The sequence below is a fragment of the Gopherus flavomarginatus genome, chromosome 1 (genome assembly GCF_025201925.1).
Source record: "Gopherus flavomarginatus isolate rGopFla2 chromosome 1, rGopFla2.mat.asm, whole genome shotgun sequence".
Classification (NCBI taxonomy): domain Eukaryota; kingdom Metazoa; phylum Chordata; order Testudines; family Testudinidae; genus Gopherus; species Gopherus flavomarginatus.
The window spans coordinates 16,011,269-16,034,479 of NC_066617.1; the positions used below are offsets into that span (position 1 = coordinate 16,011,269).

At 41.1% G+C, this 23,211-nt stretch overlaps 1 protein-coding gene across 4 annotated transcripts in view; it reads right to left on the reverse strand.

Moving 5' to 3' along the window:
* UPF2 (UPF2 regulator of nonsense mediated mRNA decay) overlaps window positions 1–23,211 on the reverse strand; it is a 147,213-nt gene that overhangs the window by 73,511 nt on the left and 50,491 nt on the right. For all 4 annotated transcript variants that reach the window (XM_050936786.1, XM_050936788.1, XM_050936787.1 and 1 more), the window contains 3 exons: window positions 18,319–18,427; window positions 16,828–16,941; window positions 15,457–15,573 (listed from right to left, as the gene is read on the reverse strand). In XM_050936786.1, coding sequence (XP_050792743.1) covers window positions 15,457–15,573; window positions 16,828–16,941; window positions 18,319–18,427 — 340 coding nt within the window. The remainder of the gene's footprint in view (window positions 1–15,456; window positions 15,574–16,827; window positions 16,942–18,318; window positions 18,428–23,211) is intronic.

Here is a 23,211-nt window from a genome sequence, read left to right on the forward strand (position 1 = left end):
TCCTGATTTTTTTTAGTTTTAGGATGTAATCTAGCACAAGTGATAGTGGAGAGAATGTAGGAGTCATGTGCATCAAGTCACACCAGAGATGGAATCTCTTTCACTTTTGAGTGCGTGTGTGACAAGTAGTTTGCTTCCTTCTATGTAACAGCACCGCCTTTCAATCCTTGGGGCGGGTCATTTCCAAGCCTTTGAACCACTGAGGAACACGCCTTGAGGCGGAGAACCTGCAGATTGGGTTGATGGACCTGACCAACGTTCTGAGAGAGGAAGTGAGGAACAGCCTCAAGAGCAAATTGCCAATAGAATAAGGTGTGGAAACCACATCTGACTTGGCCACATGGGAGCTCTGAGTATAACTGTGGCACACACTCTTTTTTTTAAAGTCTTGAGCAGGACCTTGGATATTAAAGGAATCGGTGGAAATGAATACAAGAGATCTGTGTTCCATTGTAGGAGGAAGGCATCTCTGAGAAAGGGATGACCCAGGCCGGCCTGGGAGCAAAACTGTTTTGTTTCTGGCTGTGGCAAATAAGTCTATCTTTGGGACTGCCCAATGTAGAAATATGCTGTGGAGAATGGACGGATTTACTTCCGATTCATGATCCTGAGAGAAATTTCTGCTGAGAGTGTTCACTGTAGTGTTTTGTATGCTTAGGAGGCAAGCTGTTGAGATGTTGATTTGGTGGTGAATGCACCAATTCGAGAGTTTCACTGCTTCGGTACAAAGGATCTTACTCCTCCCAGGCAGTTTATGTAAAACATACATGAGATGTATAGATAGAAAGAACAGAATTATCAGACACACAGATGAATATAATTTGTAAGGGAAGAGTTAGCATGGTTTTTGTAAAAGGAAATCATGCCTCACCAATCTACTAGAATTCTTTGAGGGGGTCAACAAGCATGTGGACAGGGGTGAACCAGTGGATATACTGAATTTAGACTTTCAGAAAGCCTTTGACAAGGTTCCTCACCAAAGGTTCTTCAGCAAAGTAAGCGGTTATGGGATAAGAGGGAAGGTTCTCTCATGGATCAGTAACTGGTTAAAAGATAGGAAACAAACAGTAGGAATAAATGGTCAGTTTTCAGAATGAAAAGTAGTAAATAGTGGTGCCCCCCAGGGGTCTGTACTGGGACCAGTTCTGTTCAATGTATTCATAAATGATCTGGAAAAGGGGTGAAACAGTGAAGTGACAAAATTTGAAGATGATACAAAACTACTCAAGATAGTTAAGTCCAAATCAGACTGCAAGGAGTCACAAAGGGATCTCACTAAACTGGGTGACTGGGCAACAAAATGGCAGATGAAATTTAATGTTGAGAATTGCAAAGTAATGCACATTGGAAAACATAATCCCAACTATACATATAAAATGATGGGGTCTAATTAGCTGTTACCACTCAAGATAGAGATCTTGAAGTCATTGTGAATAGTTCTCTGGAAACATCCACTCAATGTGCAACCGCAGTCAAAAAAGTGAACAGAATGTTGGGAATCATTAGGAAAGGGATAGATAATAAGACAAAAAAATATTATATTGCCTCTATATAAATCCATGGCATACCCACATCTTGATTACTGTGTGCAGATGTGGTCATCCCATCTCAAAAAAGATATATTGGAATTGGAAAGGGTTCAAAAAAGGGCAACAAAAAATTGATGAGGGGTATGGAACAGCTTCTGTATGAGGAGAGATTAACGAGACTGGGATTTTTCAACTTGGAAAAGAGCCAACTAAGGGGCAATAGGATAGAGGTCTATAAAATCATGACTGGTGTAGAGAAAGTAAATAAGAAAGTTATTACACAAGAACTAGGTCACTAAATGAAATTAATACACAGCACGTTTAAAACAAACAAAAGGAAGCATTTCTTCATACAATGTGGAGTCTATCTGTGGAACTCTTTGCGAGAGGATGTTGTGAAGCCCAAGATTATAACAGGGTTCAAAAAAGAACTAGGTAAGTTCATACAGGATAGGTCCATCAATGGCTATTAACCAGGATGGGCAGGGATGCAAAATCAATCGTACCAACAAGGCAGGCCATGTCTCCAAACGCAGTAAGCTGGTTCTGCAGAAGTCTCTGGTTGGCATGGTCCCTGGTAATAAAATGGAGAACCTTCAACAGAGACTGAAGAGAAATTGTTGTGATCCTCTTCCTTCTCCTCCTCTTCTGGCAGAGGTGGAGCAATTATGGATGCTGAGGGAGACTCCATAAATACAGCATGCATGCCAGGGAAGTGAGATGTGATTGGTACTTAGAACCTGTTGGTGACAAGCAAGGGCAATTCAGTCGTTTCTTAAACCAGCAAGTCCCAAGGAAATCAAAATTTCTGCTGTACCAGAACGGTGGGCAGTACCGTTGAGGTAAGATGAGCAGAAGTAGCCAATATAGAAGGAGTCAATGGTACTGGAGGTCTCTTGTGCTCCGATGAATGACTAGAAGGTGTTGATCTGGTCTTTTGCAGAGCCAAATTACTCGGTACCTGTGCCCTACAGTACTCTGTCGTTACCGATTTAGAGGAACTGGTTCTCTCTCTACCACTCCATTCACTCGATGGTACCAATCTTCTGGAGCCTGAACCTTTGAGGTCTTTAGGTTTGCTGGCCATACCTGTACCTGAGGAATCTGCAGCCTTTTGGGTGCCAATTGGAGATCAGTTGGTGCCCCTTGTCAGGGATTGTCTCTCTACCCAGGGGATTTGTAGCCCACTTTTTTGAGAAGAATTCAAAGATTTAATCTTTGAAGCCATCAGAGAGTGTTGAGCCAAGGAAGTCAATGGACTTAGCCTAATCAGGAACCATTGTATGGCAGGTTCCTGGGCCAGGATCAGGGGCTGGTACAGTGAACCTTCCACCATTAGTAGCCAGAGTTTTAGCTCAAGGTTCTTTCTGACTCTTGATTTTAATTTAAGGCAGACAGTACACCTCTGAGGCATGTATGACTCCCCGAAGCAGTGAATGTGGTGAGAATGCCCATCACTGACCAGGATTGCTTCACAGCAGGAGAGGCAACACTTAAGCCTGGGAGAGTCAGGCATGCTCTGTCCAGGTTTCACTTCCCCAAAGGGAAGTGACAAGGAAAAATAACTAACTAAGGACAGCGAGTTAGCTATTCTAATAACAAGAGGGAAGGGAAAAAAAAGAGGTTGTGTATGTGGGGAGGAGGTTCAGGGGAAAAAAAAAAAAAGGAAAAAAGGGGGAGTACTAACACTAACTAATGGAAACTCTATGAACTAACACTAACTCGCACCAGAAAGTAAGATGTAATTGAGATATTATCAATGTGGATGCTGCTGAGACTCCATCGTAGGGTAAGGCGGTTGAGAAGGAACTGAAGGGGTGGTTTGCTCGTCCAGCACTATCTAGCCCCAATGCAGGATGTGAGATGGGGAAAGCGCACACAGGCCAAACAGACCTAAAATCTCTGATCTGAGGTGCAGGGGAAGCGAACACTCACTACTCGAAGAAGGGGGTTTTCAGACCCCTTGGTGCTCTCAGACTTGTTATTAAATATATTCCTTTCTGTAAATGCCTTTGTTTCAATCTCTCTCTTTTTACACAGCAAAACTTAAGATAGGCAGCAGTACAGAAAAACAAACATGATGGCTACTTAAAAATACTCGTCGTATCAATGGAAGTAGAAAGTTGACTGCTGCACTACAAAGATTAAAAAGTCTATTCCTTTTTTAATGAATACAGCAAGTCCTGTAGTCCTTTTAAAATGGTTCAGATAAGCTCACTGAGGTATAATTTTTTGAAATTCTCCATGGGTCCTGATTTTATAGATTTGGGGGTTATTTTTGAAGGGACGATGGGAAAAAACTACCTAATTTCAAAACATAACAACAATAAGGGTACGTCTACACTACGGGATTATTCCGATTTTACATAAAACGGTTTTAGAAAACAGATTGTAGACAGTTGAGTGCACACGGCCACACTAAGCACATTAATTCAGTGGTGTGTGTCCATGGTTCGAGGCTAGTGTCGATTTCCAGAGCATTGCACTGTGGGTAGCTATTCGGTAGCTATCCCATAGTTCCCGCAGTCTCCCCCGCCCCTTAGAATTCCGGGTTGAGAGCCCAGTGGCTGATGGGGCAAAAAAAATCATTGTCGCGGGTGGTTCTGGGTAAATGTCGTCACTCATTCATTCCTCCGGGAAAGCAACGGCAGACAATCATTTCGAGCCCCTTTTTCCCTGGATTGCCCTGGCAGACGCCATAGCATGGCAACCATGGAGCCCGTTCGGTTTTTTTTTTTTTTAAACAGTCACCGTATGTGTACTGGATGCCGCGGACAGAGGCGATACTCCAGCGCTACATAGCAGCATTCATTTGCTTTTACATGATAGCAGAGACGGTTATCAGTCATTCTGTACCGCCTGCTGCCGGTGTAAACTGGCAATGAGATGATGGTTGTCTGTCCTTCTGTACTGTCTGCTGCTATCATGGGTGCCCCTGGCTGAGATCGGCCGGGGGCGCAAAGGCAAAAATGGGAATGACTCCCCGAGTCAATCCCTCCTTTATGGTTTCTAAAAATAGAGTCCGTCCTGCCTAGAATATGGGGCAAGTATACTAGAGAACCAGTGTATCAGAGAGCACAGCTGCTCCATGTCAGATCCCACAGAAATAATGAGCTACATGCCATTCATGGGGGGGTGCCCCTGCAACAACCTCACCCGTTGTTTCCCTCCTCTCCCAACCTTCCTGGGCTACTGTGGCAGTGTCCCCCCCATTTGTGTCATGAAGTTATAAAGAATGAAGGAATAAGAAACAGTGACTTGTTAGTTAGATAAAATGAGGGGGAGTCAGCCTCCTGGTGCTATGACTGTCCAAGCAGGACATTAAGCGGTGCGGGGGAGAGAAGCCCAGCATGCCACTGCTATGACAGTCCAGGCAGGACAGAATCTTTTCTTTACACAGGAAAGGGAGGGGGCTGATGGAGCTCAGCCCCCAGTTGCAATGATGAGGATGGTTACCAGCCGTTCTGTACCATCTAGTGGGAATGACCGAGAATCATTCCTATTTTCATCCAGGTGCCCCCGGCCAGCCTCACCTGAAGCCAGCCAGGAGCACTCATGGGTTGATAACAAGGACAGCTACCAGTCCTACTGCACCGTCTGCCACCGGGCACGGGAGAGGAGTGGATACTGCTCTTCACTGCTGCAGCATCGCATCTACCAGCAGCATTCAGTAGACATAGGGTGACACTGAAAGAAGCCAAACGATTTCTCTCTCATTTCTTTCACGTGGGGGGGGGGGAAAAGAGAGTAAATTGACGAGCTATTCCCTGAACCACACCGGACAATGTGTTTGAACCTACAGGCTATTGGGAGCTCAGCTAAGAATGCAAATACTTTTCGGAGACTGCTGGGGACTGTGGGATAGCTGGAGTCCTCAGTACCCCCTCCCTCCCTCCATGAGCGTCCATTTGAGTCTCTGGCTTCCCGTTATGCTTGTCAAGCAGCACTGTGTAGCCTGTAGATTTTTTTTTCCAAACGCTTTGGCATTTCGTCTTCTGTAACGGAGCTTTGATAGAACAGATTTGTTTCCCCATACAGCGATCAGATCCAGTATCTCCCGTACGGTCCATGCTGGAGCTCTTTTTGGATTTGGGACTGCATTGTCACCCGTGCTGATCAGAGCTCCAAGCTCGGCAAACAGGAAATGAAAATCAAAATTTCGCGGGGCTTTTCCTGTTTACCTGGCCACTGCATCTGAGTTCAGATTGCTGTCCAGATTGGTCACAGTGGTGCACTGTGGGATACCGCCCGCAGGCCAATACCGTCAATTTGCGGCCACACTAACCCTAATCCGATATGGTAATACCGATTTTAGCGCTACTCCTCTCGTTGGGGAGGATTACAGAAACCGATATAAAGAGCCCTTTATATCGATATAAAGGGCCTCGTAGTGTGGACGGGTACAGCGTTAAATCGGTTTAACGCTGCTAAAATCGGTTTAAACGCGTAGTGTAGACCAGGCCTAAGACAGATACCAAAGAATAGAAATATTGGTGTCTGTGCTAGAACTACCGGAGTATTTATATCAACTGAGAAGTCTCGTTACATATATGCACAATATAGACCCATTTTTAGAGAGGAGTAAGGTAAGAGCACAAGCTTGGGAACCTGGAGCTCCTGAACTCTGATTTCAGCTCTGACACTTCCTCTGTGGACATCCTTGTCTGTTTTCTCAAGAGTAAAATGCTGACAATGCCTACTTACAATGCAGGAGTAAAATGAGAATTAATGTTACAAAGGAGCCTTCAAAATGAAGAACCTGAAGTGACAACTAATTAAAAAAAAACAAAAACAGAACTGTGGTACCATCATAGGACGTGCATAAAGTACTCCTGGGGGCATTCTGCACCAAAAAATTAAAAATTCTGCACACACCACCTTAAAATTCTGCAAAATTCTGAAATTTTTATTTGTCAAAACAACACTATATAATCATGCCAATGTCAACTATTTTGGTAATTTATTTCAAAATACCTGTCAGCAAGTATGCCTAACAATACAGACACACAAAAATTCCCCTGGGTGTAGAGAGTTAAAGAAACTACTATGATAACCTAGTTCCTATTTCTCTGTCCCTTCCTCTCTCCCCCAGAGCCCAGCCAGGGGAACAGACACCCACAACCCCTTCCCCCCCCAGAGCCCACCTGCAGCCCCACCTCAGCCAACACACCCAAACCCCCTCCTCTTCAGAGCCCAGCTGTGGGCCCCCCCTTGCCCAGACACCTGTCCCCCTTCCCTCCCAGGGAACAGGAATCCAAGAGGGAGAAACAGCCTGATGCCCCATCCCAGGCTTGCAAAGAGTTTCTTGCATGCTGCCCTCTTCTTTCCTCAGGGCATGCTGGAAACTGCAGCTGCCAGGAACCCTCTAGTGCCCTCTCCCTCTCCCCAGCAGTGTCTTCTATGTGCAAGCTGGGCTCTATCGAGCCCAGTGGCCCCTAATGTGGCTAGCAGCACTGCAGCCCATTTTTATGAGGGAAATGAAATTGTGTGCACGTTAATTTCTGCAAAATTCTGCATTGCGCAGTGCCACAGAATTCCCCCATGAGTAATAAAGGGCAAGCAAAGCATTTAAGCACATGTTAAACATTGAACACGTGATTAATCCCATTGACCTCTCTGGGACTATTCATGTGCTTAAAATTAAGCATATGTTTAAGTCCTTTGCTGGATCAGCATCATAACAAGCCTATGAAATCATGTAATAATATTATAGCCATGATCTTTACTTTCTTCTTTCCTTCACCATCTCTGCCCCACTTTGTTGCACTCACTTTTTGCATCACATTTAAAATTAAGAGACAAACTTCTTCGATCAAGGACTGTGCTATAGTAAAGTGCCTAACATCCTTTGGTGCTGTATAAATAACATTTAGAAAAGAAGCAAGGTCTAGCTGCTAAATTACAGAAGGAGTTAGAAGATCTGTGTTCTAATCCTGGCTCTCTCACAGACTTCCTGAATTAGTGCAAGTAAAATCCCCCCTCTGTGCCAGACAGTTTCCCTATCTGCAAATAGGTAACTATGACTCATCTACACCCCAGAGGCACTATATACCTTAATTTAGAGGTGTTTTTATAACACCTGGATATCACTGAGGCTAGAAGGGGACACAGAAGATAAAATATTCTGACTATCCAATAACTAAAGACCTTTTCTTCAAAACAATGATTATTTGGAGACAAATTTCTAATATTTCTTAGTGAAAAACAAGATCAGAAAGGTATAACATGTGGATTTATTTTTTTCTTAGCATGTTTTTCATTACCAGAAGTGTGTGCATTTAATAAAAAGGGTTTGTTTTCTTCACAGCCCAAAACACTAAATTGTAAGTTACTTTGATAGCAACAAATTCTGTGTTGCACTTCACATCAGGAGGTGATACCATGCTGAGAAAAAGAAAGCTTTAGACAAATAATCCTCCCTAATACAGAAAAAACACAGAAAATATCAGTCCAATCTTATATCGTCATATAAAGTGTTCTCATTTTTAAAGTTTCCTCCTCTATGAAAACTCATCTTATAATCTGTAAAATAACGTATAGGAGCTCTGCTGATAATATAAGCCCCTAGCAGCTCTACAAAAAGCAGAAAGTGGCCGTCGGGGATTTATCCAGATTAAAAAAAATTGAGTTCAGATTGATACTTGAGGAATTTCTTTACGTAAAATATAAAATAATGTAATCAAATGGACATTCGATTTTTTTCCACTTTGAAATCAAATAATTCCTTGCACATCAACCCAAAGGACTGTATAGACTTTGATGTGAAGGCAAGTACAATTATGACATGAATGAGCTACAAAACAGACATACTATGAGAGAAGACAACAACCAATATATATCAAAGGCAATTTTTACTTCTTTTTGTTACTTCTTTGCCATAAGATGAAACTCAACAATATTTCATCTCCAGAGATAGCTCCACAATGTCAGTCAAGCCCAGAATGAGCTACTAAATGAGAAATAAGTTTAGTCTCAAGCCTTGACCTGTCAATCCCATACCCTATTGTGACGGTATCTCTCGTAAGGTTTTATGGGAATATGACATAACTGGAATATATTTTGTGCTGCCTGTGCCATGTAACATCTCTATAAAGGTTATGGTCTAATATATCTGTTCATCCTATTTGTACACATATATCATTTTGTACTTGAGGTTAAGAATATTGGCTGTATACTTGCTTCATTTCTAAGTAAGCTTTGTGAGGCATTTGGTCAGCTTCTTTAGGAAGGAATTCGCAAGGTTAAGTACCCGGTCAGGAAGCACTTGGGGAACAATGCATCTTGGAAAGCTCCAATCCACATAAGAAGTCTTCCTGGAGACACACAGGATATCATGTGGACAATGGCTTCTGCATGGACATGTGACTTGCCTAGGTGACCCCAGAACTCCATCTTGGAGCTGGACTTTGCATAGGAGGGAGGATGGGGTCTCCACCCACAAGAGAAAGTCTATTTAAACCCCTGGGAGACCCCTCTATTTTGTATTCAGCTGGCTAAAGAGGGAGCCTTTCCACCCCCACGATACTTGAAAGAAACTGGAACAATGGACAGTAGCTACAGGGGGTGTGAGTGATTGCTGGACCCAGCTAAAAGGAGATTAGCTTCTAAAAGCGAGTGTTCTGGAACTGGTGAGGATCTTATCTGTATTCAGTTTGATTAGACAGATTTGCGTGTTTTATTTTATTTTGGTGACTTACTTTGTTCTGTCTGTTACTACTTGGAACCACTTAAATCCTACTTTCTGTATTTAATTAATAAGTAAAAAGTGATTTAATTAATTCAGACTATGTATTAATACCTGGGGAGCAAACAACTGTTCATCTCTCTCTATCAGTGTTATAGAGGGCGAACAATTTATGAGTTTACCTTGTATAAGCTTTATACAGGGTAAAATGGATTTATCTCAGTTTAGATCCCATTGGGAGTTGGGCATCTGAGTGCTAAACACAAGCACACTTCTGTGAGCTGTTTTCAGGTAAACCTGCAGCTTTGGGGCAAGTAATTCAGACCCTGGATCTTTGTTGGAGCAGACGGTAGTGTCCGGCTCAACAAGACAGGGTGCTGGATTCCTAAGCTGGCAGAGAAAACAGGAGCAGAGGTATTCTTGGCACATCAGTTGGCAGCTCCCAGGGGGGTTTCTGTGATCCAATCCGTCACACCTATGGCCCATTAGTGGGCAGTTCTAATCAAATCTTTTCCAGCCTTCTTCTGCTGGTCATTGTGACACAGAGCCTTGGAAGGGAATGACAGTTAAAGAAAAAGGATTTTTAGGTCTCAAAACATTCCCCCTGGGAAAGAAAAAATTATCTTATTGCAACGCCGACAGACCCTGCTCGTCGGTGGGCAAGATTGAACCGGGGATCTTTGGAGCTTAGTGCATGAGCCTCTACACCATGAGCTAAAAGCTAAAGGCAGTAGAACATATTCATTTACCTCTCTCTTTAAGTGCTCTTGCTGCCACTAGATGGAACAGAACATCACACCCAGGTGGTGTGTGGGTTACATTATCACTACTCAGATTTTTTTTTAAATCTAGTCCTATGATTTCCAAGAACTTGCTCTCATTTCAATTTTCCACCTGGATCCTTGTATGTGGTTTGTAGGAATGATCCAGTTAGCTGCAGTGTGACTGCCAATCATTGTAAGACACAGCTAGTTGGAGACCTTATTACAAAATTTATGCTCAGCAGGAAAAGCTTAAGGCTAAAAAATATCCATCAGAACTCAAGAGGCCACAATTCTACATATTAGATATTGCTAAGAAAGGCTTTAAACCCGATTAGATTTTCCCTTGTGGTGGCCCCAAATTATTTGTTCTGATAGTAATCCTTTTCACAGTTCACCTTTACTGCTAACATAAGCCTACAATCCAATTTGTATAATACCATTTAAGTAAAAAATTGGATTTTTGTGTTTACTGTAAGGCAGTACTAGAGCTTGTAGTGGATACATCTGCTATATTTCCAATTCATGAGATGTTTCAAATGCTTCTCTGCCATCTGCAATTTCCCACATCAAGGTCCCCCTGTGTACAACAAGGGAAAATTACTCACCTGCAATTCTGAGCAGATTTTAACCACTGTTTCTGAAATGGTGAACATGGGTTATCCTTGGCAATGCTTACATTGAAACCACATTCAGTATTGATGCAGTATGTGTTACCAGTGGGAATGGCTAACAATCGGAAATTTTTGTAGCACAGACAAGACCGAAGGTGAGCAGTCAAGAAAGGTGTATTTGGGCAAAAGGTGTATTTTATTTATCTTGATTTGTAAACTTGTACTAACTACAAGTGATGCAATATAGCAAGAGAAATGTCTTTAAAAGGATAAAAGACCCATTTTGTTTTCCAAGCACATATACCAGATTGGGGAAGTGGACACATTTTACTGCTGAGCATAAGATACAGAAAAGTGATCATACTATGCAAATACATTATTTTTTAAATTAATGGATCAGGGCTTGAACTGGAATCACATAAGGGTATATAGCAAACACCCACTGTGATAATCAGCTACAGACACCCCAAGGGGAGAACAGAAGTTTTAAACCCCAGAAATGAACAGCTGAACCAACCAGTAACACTGTATTATTATATTATGAAAAAGTGTATCTAGTAAGGTTTTTTACAAAAGTTTGTAATGTTCTGAACTTGATGGTCATTATGAGATATATACACACGCACACACACACACACACACTGTGGTTATGAATCTATGTATTTATGCATACAAAACTGTGTTCGTAATCTGTACTACAATTTCAACTATACCTCACAGCAAGGAGAGGAACCTGCAGGTGTTTACATAAAACCAGTTCCAAGTAGTGATCCTGGTCCAGCCAGGAAGAGACAATGGTGGACCACAAAAGTTAATGGAAAGACATTGAAACATCCCAGCTCTCAAACTAACAGAGGATTTCCATGCACTGAATACACGAGTCACCATGGACTGAGGAAAAAAACATTTTTAAAAGCAAGCTTGTGTCTGAGATTTGGCATCCAGAACCTGAGGGACAGTCTTGAAAGCAGGAGGCTCTCTGTGAAGGATGGATTCCAACTATATCTAGAGGATACTCTGGGAAAAACTGTTCAAAGGAAATAGGTAACTTGTATTAGAAAAGAGATTTTATCTAACATAGATGTGTAAATCTGAAGTTACTTCTTTATGTTTATTTTCTGTGTAACTTGTATATGATAACTTCCCTTACTATTTCATCTTTAAATCTGTGTGTTTTCTATTAAATAAACTTTTTGTTTACTTCTACCAAGCAGGTCTGTGGTGTGTTAACTGTGTGCAATGTGGGTGCGAAAGTGAGCTGGTAACTGGAGGGCTGATTGCACATCTTCAGGAATTATGAACAGAAGGGAAAGTCAGAGTGTCTGATAGTTAAGAACTCAGAGGCTGGATGTGAGGAGACTCAAGCCTGGAAGGACTGTTGATGTCACCCTGCAAGGAAATTAAGCTGGTGGAAGCCAGGGTGAGACCTTATGCTTGTGGGCAGGCTACTGATGTCAGGGATCTGAACAAATCTGCACAGTATAAAGGCACCCAAGGTTATGGGGAAGGCAGTGATAGAACTCCTTATCTGTTTGAGTGATACCCAAAACATCACACTCTCTCTCACTCACATTCCTTTCCTTTCACTTCTGCACCCCTACAACAAGGGGCATCAAATTCAAAGCTGCAATTGCATGAAAGGCTCAAGAGGCAGCAGCACTTTGACTCCAGTTCTCATTGTTGGGCACTCAGTGGGGAAAGTCACCAGCGACCCTAAACTCTGGCGACTGAGTCGATGGAGAGCCAGGAAAAGGAGAAGGCCCTGCCTTTCTCTGCAAAATAGTAGATGGGATAAGAGGTACAGGAGAAATCAAGAACTATCCCCTTGCACTAAGGAGCTAAAACCCTGGACTGAAAACCCTGATTAGACAGTGAGTGCCTTTAGAGAAGGTTGCTTTTCATAAGAGTACTAAACTTCTTTAGAGATAGTAATATATGTTTTGTTAGCCGATTCACTGGACAATATAACAGTCTTTTTGATAAGTTAATGCTGAACAAACAAATCTGCTGTAGTTTATAGCAGCAGATAAAAGTTACAATCTGAAAATATGCAGTTATGTTACAAGTGAAAGGTTTAAATCAATGGGTATTAAAATTACCTAAACCAAAATACATCTACTTCTCCCATAACTTGGATGCATAGATCTGAAGGCTAGAAGGGATCATTATAACATTTAGTCTAACCTCCTAAATAAACAAAGACAAACTCACAACTCGTTCTATTTGCCCTCTGTCTACTTGCCCAGCTCCTGCCTTCAATCTGATTTCCTCCTACTGATTATTTTTGTCATTGAATCTTTCTTTGTATCATGTACAACTTAGTTATCTGGTGTCTTTAACCATACCTTAAAATTGTTCTCCAGACCTGAAATCTTGGCATCATCTTAGAACTCAAAATTATACACCAGAAACATGGAAGAAAAAAGTTAATCTATCTCCATTTCTAGGTCATTGCCAGATTTTTTCCTCACATCAACACTGCCTCTGGTGACATCTCTTTTCATGCTTTAAGTATATCCATTTCAACAACTGCAATTCCCTCTTTCACAATCTTCATTAATTTTTTTCTCTTAAATTTAAGAGTTCAGATTTTGTTACTTTATTAAATGAGATCGTCATTTCCACAACCTTCTTCCACCCCAATTAACAAGCTGCTCTCCTTGTTAATGAACTCTGAAGTAACTTATTCCAAAATACTTCTCAACTCCTAGCTACTGGGTCCCCAGGCCACTATAATTCCTCCAGTCTCATCCTCTGAATTCTCCCCATGACTCTGTATTGTCACTTCTAGTTAAAATGCAATCCCTTTTTCTTCCAATAAACTAAATTCTCTCTAAAACTTTCCTGTAAATCACAAGGATATTTATAAGTAACTGAGTTCTCCAATAAACATGATATTCAGAAAGCCACCATCCTTGCAAGTGAAATATGAAAACACAGCCAGCACTGAACAGGTTGTATAGGTCAAAAAGGCATTGAGGTCTACACTGTAACACTGGGCAGTGCTAAGTGTTTGTGTCAGCACATCATAAGAGATACAGACACTAAAGTGGAACTGTTGTGTGCCAAAGGAGTCAGACTGATGTAACAGTGTTAAAGTGTGAGAAACTTGTCTATCTCCACTATGGCTTCAAGAGTAAGCTACAAACACATTCCAGTGTCTCTGAAAGAAAAGTCCTGTCCTAAAAACAGCATGTACTGGGCAGAAAAGATTTCTCAATAGTACTTAAAGCCTACTTCTAAAAGTTAGTCTCTGCTCTGAGGCATAGAAATTTGTAGGGCCCTAGAATTGCTCTAAACAGCAATTAAATTTTAAGCTATACAAAAAACCAAAATTATCCAAGAAAACATGTTTCAACTCAAAGAACTACAGCAGACAAACAGGAAAAAAAAACAGAATGGAAATGGAGCCTGCATTTCTCACTTTACAGCTACAATCTCTGCATCCTAGAGATCTTCAGTCAGGGTTTGGCTACACTTGCAGCTGTTCAGTGCTGGAAGTTAAAGCTGTCTTTGTACAGCTGTGTAGGGAAAGCGCTGCAGTGTGGCCATACTGACAGCTACCAGCGCTGCAATATGGCCACATTTGCAGCAGTGTTGGGAGTGGTGCATTATGGGCAGCTATCCCAGTGTTCAAGTGGCTGCAACGTGCTTTTCAAAAGGCGGGGGGTGGAGTGTGACAGGGAGCGTGGGGGAGACAGAGAGAGTGGATTTTTGGAGCTGACACTGTGTCAGCTCCCTGCCTTGCAAATTCCGACCACTTCCCCCACCCCTCTCTCATTCACTCTTAAATGCAAATAGCCTTCAGACCAGATAAGCAGCTGCTCCTACGGACTCCGCCCCCGCCGTGCTGTTTCTCTCCTCAAGCAAACACTAGCTGTGGACATTCCCTGCCTGCCTCTGCTCGAGCAAACAATTGCTGTGTTTGTTTTTTAGATAAGCAACTCCAGGAGCCCCAAGTTCACAACAAAACAAAGAGAGGCATCACAACAAAACAAAGAGTTCTTTAGTTAAAAGCATTATGGGAAAATTCTGGAGGTCAGTTACAGAGTAGTAAGATTAATCACTGTTTACACTGGAACTCCAGCACTGCAGCACCAGTGCTGTTCTCTTTATTCCTCTCGTCTACGTGGAGTACAACAAGCGCTGTATGTGCCTTGCCAGTGTGGATGGGGAGTAAAGCCACCACCAGCGCTGTAACTCTAAAGTGTAGCCAAGCCCTCAAGTGACTTTGGTGAGATTCTAACTGCTTCTTAGGTGCGTCTACACTACCCACCAAGGATAGTGAACGAGATATTGGGGATCTATTTATCGCATCTAGTGTAGATGTGATAAACCGATCCCCGATCACTCTGCCGTCGACTCCTGTACTCCACCGCGATGAGAGGTGGAAGTGGAGTCAATGGGGGAGCGGCAGCAGTCGACCCCGCGCTGTAAGGATGCGAGGTAAGTCGACTTAAGATACGTCGACTTCAGCTACACTATTCTCGTAGCTTAAGTTGCATATCTTAGGTCAATCCCCGTCAGCGGAGACCAGGCCTAAGAGTCCAACGTCTCAACAGCTCAGCACTCAGTTCTACAAGTAGGAGCTTGTGGAAGCAATTTCATATGGGAAAACTTTCCTTTTTGCTTTAGATCACAATAAATTAATTCCAAAGATTTTTGTGGTGTTTTATATGAAGAACACTACTATAATAACAGAGTTTACAAATAGAGGATAAAATCTAATGAAAGTTTGCATTAGTTGATGTTACGGTAGTTATGGACATAATTACCAGGTTGTATGACAAAACTGCAAAACAAAGAAAAGACGACAGTTGAATTCAGTACATGATTTTCTACAACAAAATGGCTATAGTTTATCTTACCAAAAGAACGCTTGTCCTTAAGTGAGATTCTGGTGATCTAAATAGGAATCTTCCACATGTTTCCAGCAGAGTACATGCCATTTCAATATGGTGATGAGAAAAGTCTGACAGAAGCATCTGTGTAAATATACACACAGTCAACACATTTAGAACTTCTTTTTCCACTCATAAGAACACTAATAAATATGACTTTATTAACTAGACAGTTATTAATAAAAGTATTTTAGAAAACTGAAATGCTATTTCATCTCAATTTGAGTGCTAAGATACTGGCAAGGTTCTCATGCCATTTCATTATGAAACTTCCTTTTAATAAGAAAGTAATATTGTGTAAAGTGGTGGTTTAGGTTCCAAATATAGGATTTGTACATTTAAAAAACAGGATGTTTACAAAACCTAATATAGAAAAAACTCATAATGTTTTAAAAAATGATAATGCACACTTGTTAAAAATAATTCATACCTGCTTTAAAATTTGCTCTGCTAGAATGGAAAACCAACACTTTATATTGTACAAGCACGATTACCCCAAAGTGAAATTAACTAATCTAGTTTTACTGTTCAAGATGAGCAACAGGTACAAGAATGGGACTTTGCATTTTATAGTACTATACAGATACTCACCAGCTACTAGAGAAACTGCATAAACTATTAGTTTATCTGATTTTTAAAATTCAGTTTTAATAACTAACTAAATCTAAAAATTACCACCACCACCACCGGAAGCTACTTGAAAACATATTTATCTACAATGTCCTATTATAAACACCCTATTTTATTTAAAAAATCTGAGTTAAAATCATTTGTGAAGATAAACAGTCAGACTTAACCTTGATACCATATATATGCATCAGGGACTAAATAGCTGGAGCTCAATGTTCTGAGATGATTTACTTCTTTCTCAATAAATGGCACATGCCTGCCTACTGAGATGGCATATCAACCTCTCTAATACTCACTGAAAAGTTTCCTTTTTATTGGAGAAGTAATAAGAAACAAAGTAATAACAGAAAGCTCATTTCCAGCTCTGCAAGGAAGCTTGGATGGATGATTAGGGATTGCTTACAACTACCTTCTGAGAAAAACAATGAGCAGCAAGTCATTTACTCATATCCCAATAGGGAAGTATATTGTAATAGATTTCTTACTATGGGAGATTAAAACACTCCAGGGATGTTTCCAAAGTGACTGTAAAACAAAACCTTTTTTTTTTAAACCAATATAACAAGAAAATCAAGGTTCAACTATTTTATGCAACATAACAATAAAATCTTTAACAACAGAATAGTGGAGGAGGGGAGTGGGAAGATGAGCTTATGCATTACAAACAAGTACTGTACTTTTCTAACTACATGTCTCACCAACACTAACCTTTAAACAATGCAGGGTGTCATTTTTGGAGAACATCTTAAACTTGGCAAGCTCTCCAATAAATCTCACAGTTTTGTTTTTTGTTTCAATATTTATCTGGTCCTTTTTTCTCACCTAAATAAAGAGGGAAATATATATGCATTTAATTTTAGGGTCTCAGAAATATGTACCTTTTATGTATTTCTAATGTATTTCCTTTCATTTAGCATACGTGTTAAGGCTGAGAGTTCAGAAAGTTGGAAATTTCCAGTCTGATTTCGCCCGACTATGTCTTCACTTATCTCTGGCTCCTCATCTTCCCCCTCTAATTTGGCAATCCCACTCAAACTTCCCCTGTTCCCCTAATTTGGCTAACACTACAAACCCCGCCACCCCACCCCCATCATCTCTGCTCTGGGTCTTCAATGTCTCCATCTCTGAACTTACTTCCTACCTAGAATATGGTCCTCCAAAATACTGATAGCCTTAGAAACATGGCTAGTGTGAAATTCTACATTACCCTGACCAATATGACTGTAGCATGCTATAGGTGGAGTCTATAGCTAGTGTTCTGAAGGGAGCAGACAAAATCAGGAGTCTTCAAACCAAACTGGTAGAGTTAACAGGACTGTCTTAACCAAAGTGATGACCGTTTCATTAAAAGAAAATTTTAAAAGGTACTGATGGACACTAATCAAACTATTTAATAAAATGCAAATAATGGAATTCTCCCTACATTCAAACTGATGCTTTGGCTTTAGCATAAACAACAATTAACTTAATTTTAAAAAACTACTATACATTTAAATACTCCATGTATTTGTTCTGTTAACTGATGCCACTAGAGAAAACAGACTGAGTGATCCATAATAAAGTTCAGGGGGGAACACTGAAAAAAATAGCAATTGTCCATGATAATTTTATAATCAAATTTAAATATAGCACAGGAAATAAGACTGAGAAATAACTTTGTGAAGAACTATGTTCTCAGATTTCTAACCTTCTTACATTCCAATATTTACCTTTCTTGACATTTTCCAAAATGGATGTAGGAGGACTGATAAAGCACAATATATAGCACACAACTTTTTGTAAAACAAAGCAACTGCTATTAATACAGGTCGATGTCAATTTTAACTGTGAACTATAAATTCTATAACATTATTTCTAGTTTTTGCAGCTTCTGCCCTAGCTTTTATGTAATTTCTAAGGCATGCTACCATCTGAACTAAGTTTAATTGTGGTTTAACATTGGATCTTGAAGAAGGCCCTACATGAATGGGTATAAATAAGTGACATGCAGTCTCACAAAAAGGTTATTCAATGTACAAATGAATCCTATTACAAAGCAATATGATTAGAAAATAAAACTTCAGAGCTACCTGACTATTCTGTTATGTTTGAGTCAGCACCTGCTTTAGTGAAAATAATATAATTTATAACAAGCATTTTTTTCAAAAGATGGTATATCAGATTTCTTAATCTGTATGCAGTAAAACAAACCAAACATACATGAAATTTGAAATCGCCTTTCAGCATGGAACAAAGATCCTCTGCTACATCAGACATACAGGGATGCAATGTGGCAACCAGCCTTGCATAAAATGGTAGCAAATCCAACCTGTAAATAAGAAGTTACACACATGTATAAAATGAGAGGACAAAGCACAGATCTAATTCAAGGTATGTAAAAATGTATTTATGCCCACAGAGATACATACAACTACCAATTTGTGTGTGGAAAGGACAATTCATGACTATGGGCATATATGTATAGTTACATATACAGTGTATTGGCTTATACTTTTACTAGTTATATTGCTACTTCGTATTACAATATTTGACTTCCTTTAGCTATTCCTGCTTTAAGTGCAAAGTTCAACTCAACCTTAACTATGGAACGTTGAGCAGAGCTTCTATAGTAATATGTACTTCTATATGCAAGAGAAATTCAGAAGGAAACTAAGAAGCCTGGCAGTATTCTAAATGATAGCATTTCCTGCAGGAGTGCAGACAACTCCCATAGATAACCAGAAATATGCATTAAGAGGCCAACATACCAGTGAGACAAAAAAACTTATATTGTTAAGCAAACTAACATCCAAACAGCTGTAACAGTGCTACTAATTAAAAGAAAGCTCCAGAGAAGGCCATCATGCATATACTGTAACCAGCTGTGGAAAAAAACAAGCTAAAATAATGTAGCAGAAATTCACCTTTTTCAGTCTCAGTATATAAGCATTTATTTTACAAATTGTTAAACTCTACCTTATTTCCCTTTAAGTTTCCCTTGACTACTTCCCCTCATTACCATTCTCATGTGTTTTCTCCCCATCTTTTCACTTTTTAGTTGTTTTAGTGTACTGTTTATATTTTGATTGATCTTTTTCTCCCTGTTCCTTTCTCTTTCAAACACTAAATAAGGGTATGTCTACATTACGGGATTATTCCGATTTTACAGAAATCGATTTTTGGAAACATTGTATAAAGTCAAGTGCATGTGGCCACACTAAGCACTTTAATTTGGCGGTGTGCGTCCATGTACCAAGGCTAGCGTCGATTTTCAGAGCGTTTCACTGTGGGTAGCTATCCCATAGTTCCCGCAGTCTCCCCTGCCCATTGGAATTCTGAGTTGAGATCACAATGCATGACGGGGCAAAAACAATGTCGCGGGTGATTCTGGGTAAATGTCGTCAGTCAATCCTCCCTCCGTGAAAGCAACAGCAGACAATCATTTCGTGCCCTTTTCCCTGGATTGCCCGGGCAGACACCATTGCACGGCAACTATGCAGCCAGTTCAGCCTTGTTTCACTGTCACCATATGTCTACCGGATGCTGCTGACAGATGCGGTACTGCAGCGTTACACAGCAGCATGCCCTTGCCTTTTGCAAGTTAACAAAGACAGTTACCAGCTCTACTGTACCGTCTGCTGCTTTGCAAGTTGACAATGAAGTTACCAGTCATACTGTATCGTCTGCTGCTGTCATGGGTGCTCCTGGCCGGCATCGGTGAGGTCGGTCGGGGGCACATGGACAAAAATGGGAATGACTCCCCAGGTTATTCTCTTCTTTAAGTTTCGTGTAATGGAGAGTCAGTCCTGCCTAGAATATCAGGAAAGCCTACTAAAGAACCAGAGAGGCAAATGGCTGCTCCAGGTCAGAGCCCCAGACATCCTGCAGAAATGATGAGTTGCATGCCATTCTAGAGGGTGCTCCTGCAAAAACCCCACCCATTGCTTCCCTCCTCCCCCACCCCTCCTGGGCTACCATGGCAGCTATCCCCCCATTTGTGTGATGAAGTAATAAAGAACGCATGAATAAGAAACAACACTGACTTTATTGCCTCTGCAAGCAGAGATCAAAGTGGGGAGGGGAGGGCAGCCTCCAGCTGCCATGATATTCCAGGCAGGAGTGAATCTCCATTAGACAAAGCTTAAAGAAGAGAATGACCAGGAGTCATTCCCGCTTTTGCTCAGGCGCTCCCCCGCTGCCCTCACTGAGGCCAGCCAGGAGCACCCACGGGATGACGATGACGGATACCAGTCCTACTGCACCGTCTGCCGTCCGCAAGAGAAGGGAAGGGGATGCTGCTGTGTAGTGCTGCAGCACCGCATCTGCCAGCAGCATCCAGTAGACATACAGTGACATTGAAAAAAAGGTGAGAAACTATTTTTTTCCCCTTTGCTTTCATGGTGGGGCGGGGAGGAGCTGACGACATATACCCTGAACCACCTGCAACAATGTTTTTGACCCTTCAGGCTTTGGGAGCTCAGCCCAGAATTCAAATGGTTTTCAGAGAGTGCCGGAACTGTGAGATAGTTACAGTTTTCAGTTGCCCCTCCCTCCGTGAGCATTCATTTGATTCTTTGGCTTTCTGGTACGCTTACCTCAGCTCCTTCAGTTTCATGCAACACTCCCTGTTGTGGCCTCTGTCCATCATAGCCTTGGAGATTTTTTCAAATGTTTTGGCATTTCATCTTTTGGAATGGAGTTCTGAGAGAACAGATTCATCTCCCCATACAGAGATCAGATTCAGTATCTCCCGTACGGTCCATGCTGGAGCTCTCTTTTGATTCTGGGACTGCATGGTCACCTGAGCTGATCAGCGCTCCATGCTCGGCAAATAGGAAATGAAATTCAAAAGTTCGCGGGGCTTTTCCTGTCTACCTGGCCAGTGCATCCGAGTTCAGATTGCTGTCCAGAGCGGTCACAGTGGTGCACTGTGGGCCAGCTCCCGGAAGCCAATAACATCAAATTGCGGCCACACTAATTCTAATTCGAAATGGCAATACCGATTTCAGCACTACTCCCCTCGTTGGGGTGGAGTACAGATATTGATATTAAGAGTCCTTTATATCGAAATAAAGGGTTTCGTTGTGTGGACGGGTGCAGGTTTAATTCGGTTTTATGCTGCTAAATTCAAGATAAACTCGTAGTGTGGACCAGGCCTAAGTGCAGAACTTGATCTGTTCCTAAAAGTCTAACAAGTTCCTGTAAGCCCTTTTGAAGAAATGGATGCTCTGTTCAGTCATACAGTCCCACTTGCAAAGATAAGTTTTGGAAACCAGAGAACCTGGGAATCACAAAACTATGAAGAGCAACTAAAAAAAAAAATCTTCCCATTATGTTTAACAATTTTAAGATATATTAGGAACTGAACCTCTAGAACAAGACCAGGGCTATAGACTAGCAGTAAAGAAGAGAAAGTGCCTTAAAATCATTTACAGACAAGAGAGGTGAGCAGTTGTGAAGAGAAAACTGATCGTTTTTCAGGATTGCACTTTAAGAAGGCTGGTTCTCCTATACTACTAGAACTGAAGAGAAACACTGTTATTAGATTAAGTTTTAAAATGTATTATTTTAAGATGTTAAGTAGTTTAAGTGTTTTTAAAATCAAAACACATGGAAGGCTCAATCTGCAAGGTGCTGATCACTTTGGCCCTGATCCTGCAAAACATTTAAGCACATGCTTATGTTTTACTGAGCACTGGCCAGAGTGCTCAGAACACTGAAGTATTGAGGCTTTAAAAAAATCAGGTAATTATGTAATTTAAAACTAATTTCCATTTATGTAGCATTTCTCCCCCAAAGGAAGTACTTTACAAATTAAACATCCATAGGAATCATGTCACCACTAAAGTTCAGCTATTTCTGGATTAGAGGGCAACAGACAGACAGAAAATAAGTGTAAATAGCACACGTAGCACAACAAGGGTTGGAGAAGAAACAATGCACAATGTCTCCCAGGAAAATCTTTCAGAGTTATGAAATCTTTAAAATCCACATAGAGGAGACAGAAGCTTGTCCATTTAAATTTTCAGCTCAATTGCACAGTAAGTTACACAGCACTCTACACCTCAGAAAGCCAAGCTGACTCTTAATGATGCATAGAAACCCCAGTGAAACATTACAAACACTTCAGTTAAATGCTTAATGGCTTTTATTCTCCCTCTTGTTAACCAATAACCTAACTAGTATTTACATTTTAAAAGCTTACTGGGACAGGTAGTCCAGGATACTCGGCACAGCTGATTAACACCACATCATCAACATTATCCATTAACTCCATGAGAAGGCTGAAATACTCAAACAAAAAGAAATGCTTTTGCTGGGTTCTGTTTTATCTGAGGTTATTGTTTTTCCTGGCTGCTCAATTCCTCTCTCTTAAAAGGAAAAACATGAAGTTTTTTATTTAGATCTAAAGTACATGAATGTTAAGAGCTATTAATTAATTTTATCTCCTTAAACCCAACATACTTAAGGAAAATTAAGCCTTAGAGCAGGGGGTCCCAACCTTTTTCTTTCTGCCCCCGCAATAAAAACTCCATGGTCCAGCTGTGCCACAAGCGCTGTTTTTTCTACATATAAAAGCCAGGCCTAGCATTAAGGGGTAGCAAGCAGGTAAACTGCTCTGGGCCCCACACTACATGGGCACTGCAAAGCTAAGTTGATCAGGCTTAGGCTTCAGCCCTGGATGGTGGGGCTCAGAGTCCTGGGCTGCAGTCCCTTGCTGCAGGGCTTTGACTTTCTGCACTGAGCCCAAGAGAGTCTAATGATGGTCATGCTTGGCGGTCCACCTGAAACCTGCTCGCAGCCCCCTAAGGGACTCCTGCCTTAGAGCACATTGCTGCTGTTCCAACCGAGGACACAAAAGGTTTCTTTAGAGGGGAAAATATTAAGAGTGTGTATTTCCAAATAGGTGAAATATACTAAAGAAAAGCCTGAGGTCAACTACTGTGAAACTGGCAACCAGCAAGAGATCTATTCTATTTCTCACACACACAAATACAAGTTTACAGTGTGCAACAGCACCATCTACTGGTACCTATATTTTGTAAATTCACACTCTAATTCAAATTGTTTTCATTTGATCATTTTCCATGTCTCATATACCTTCCCTTTTTT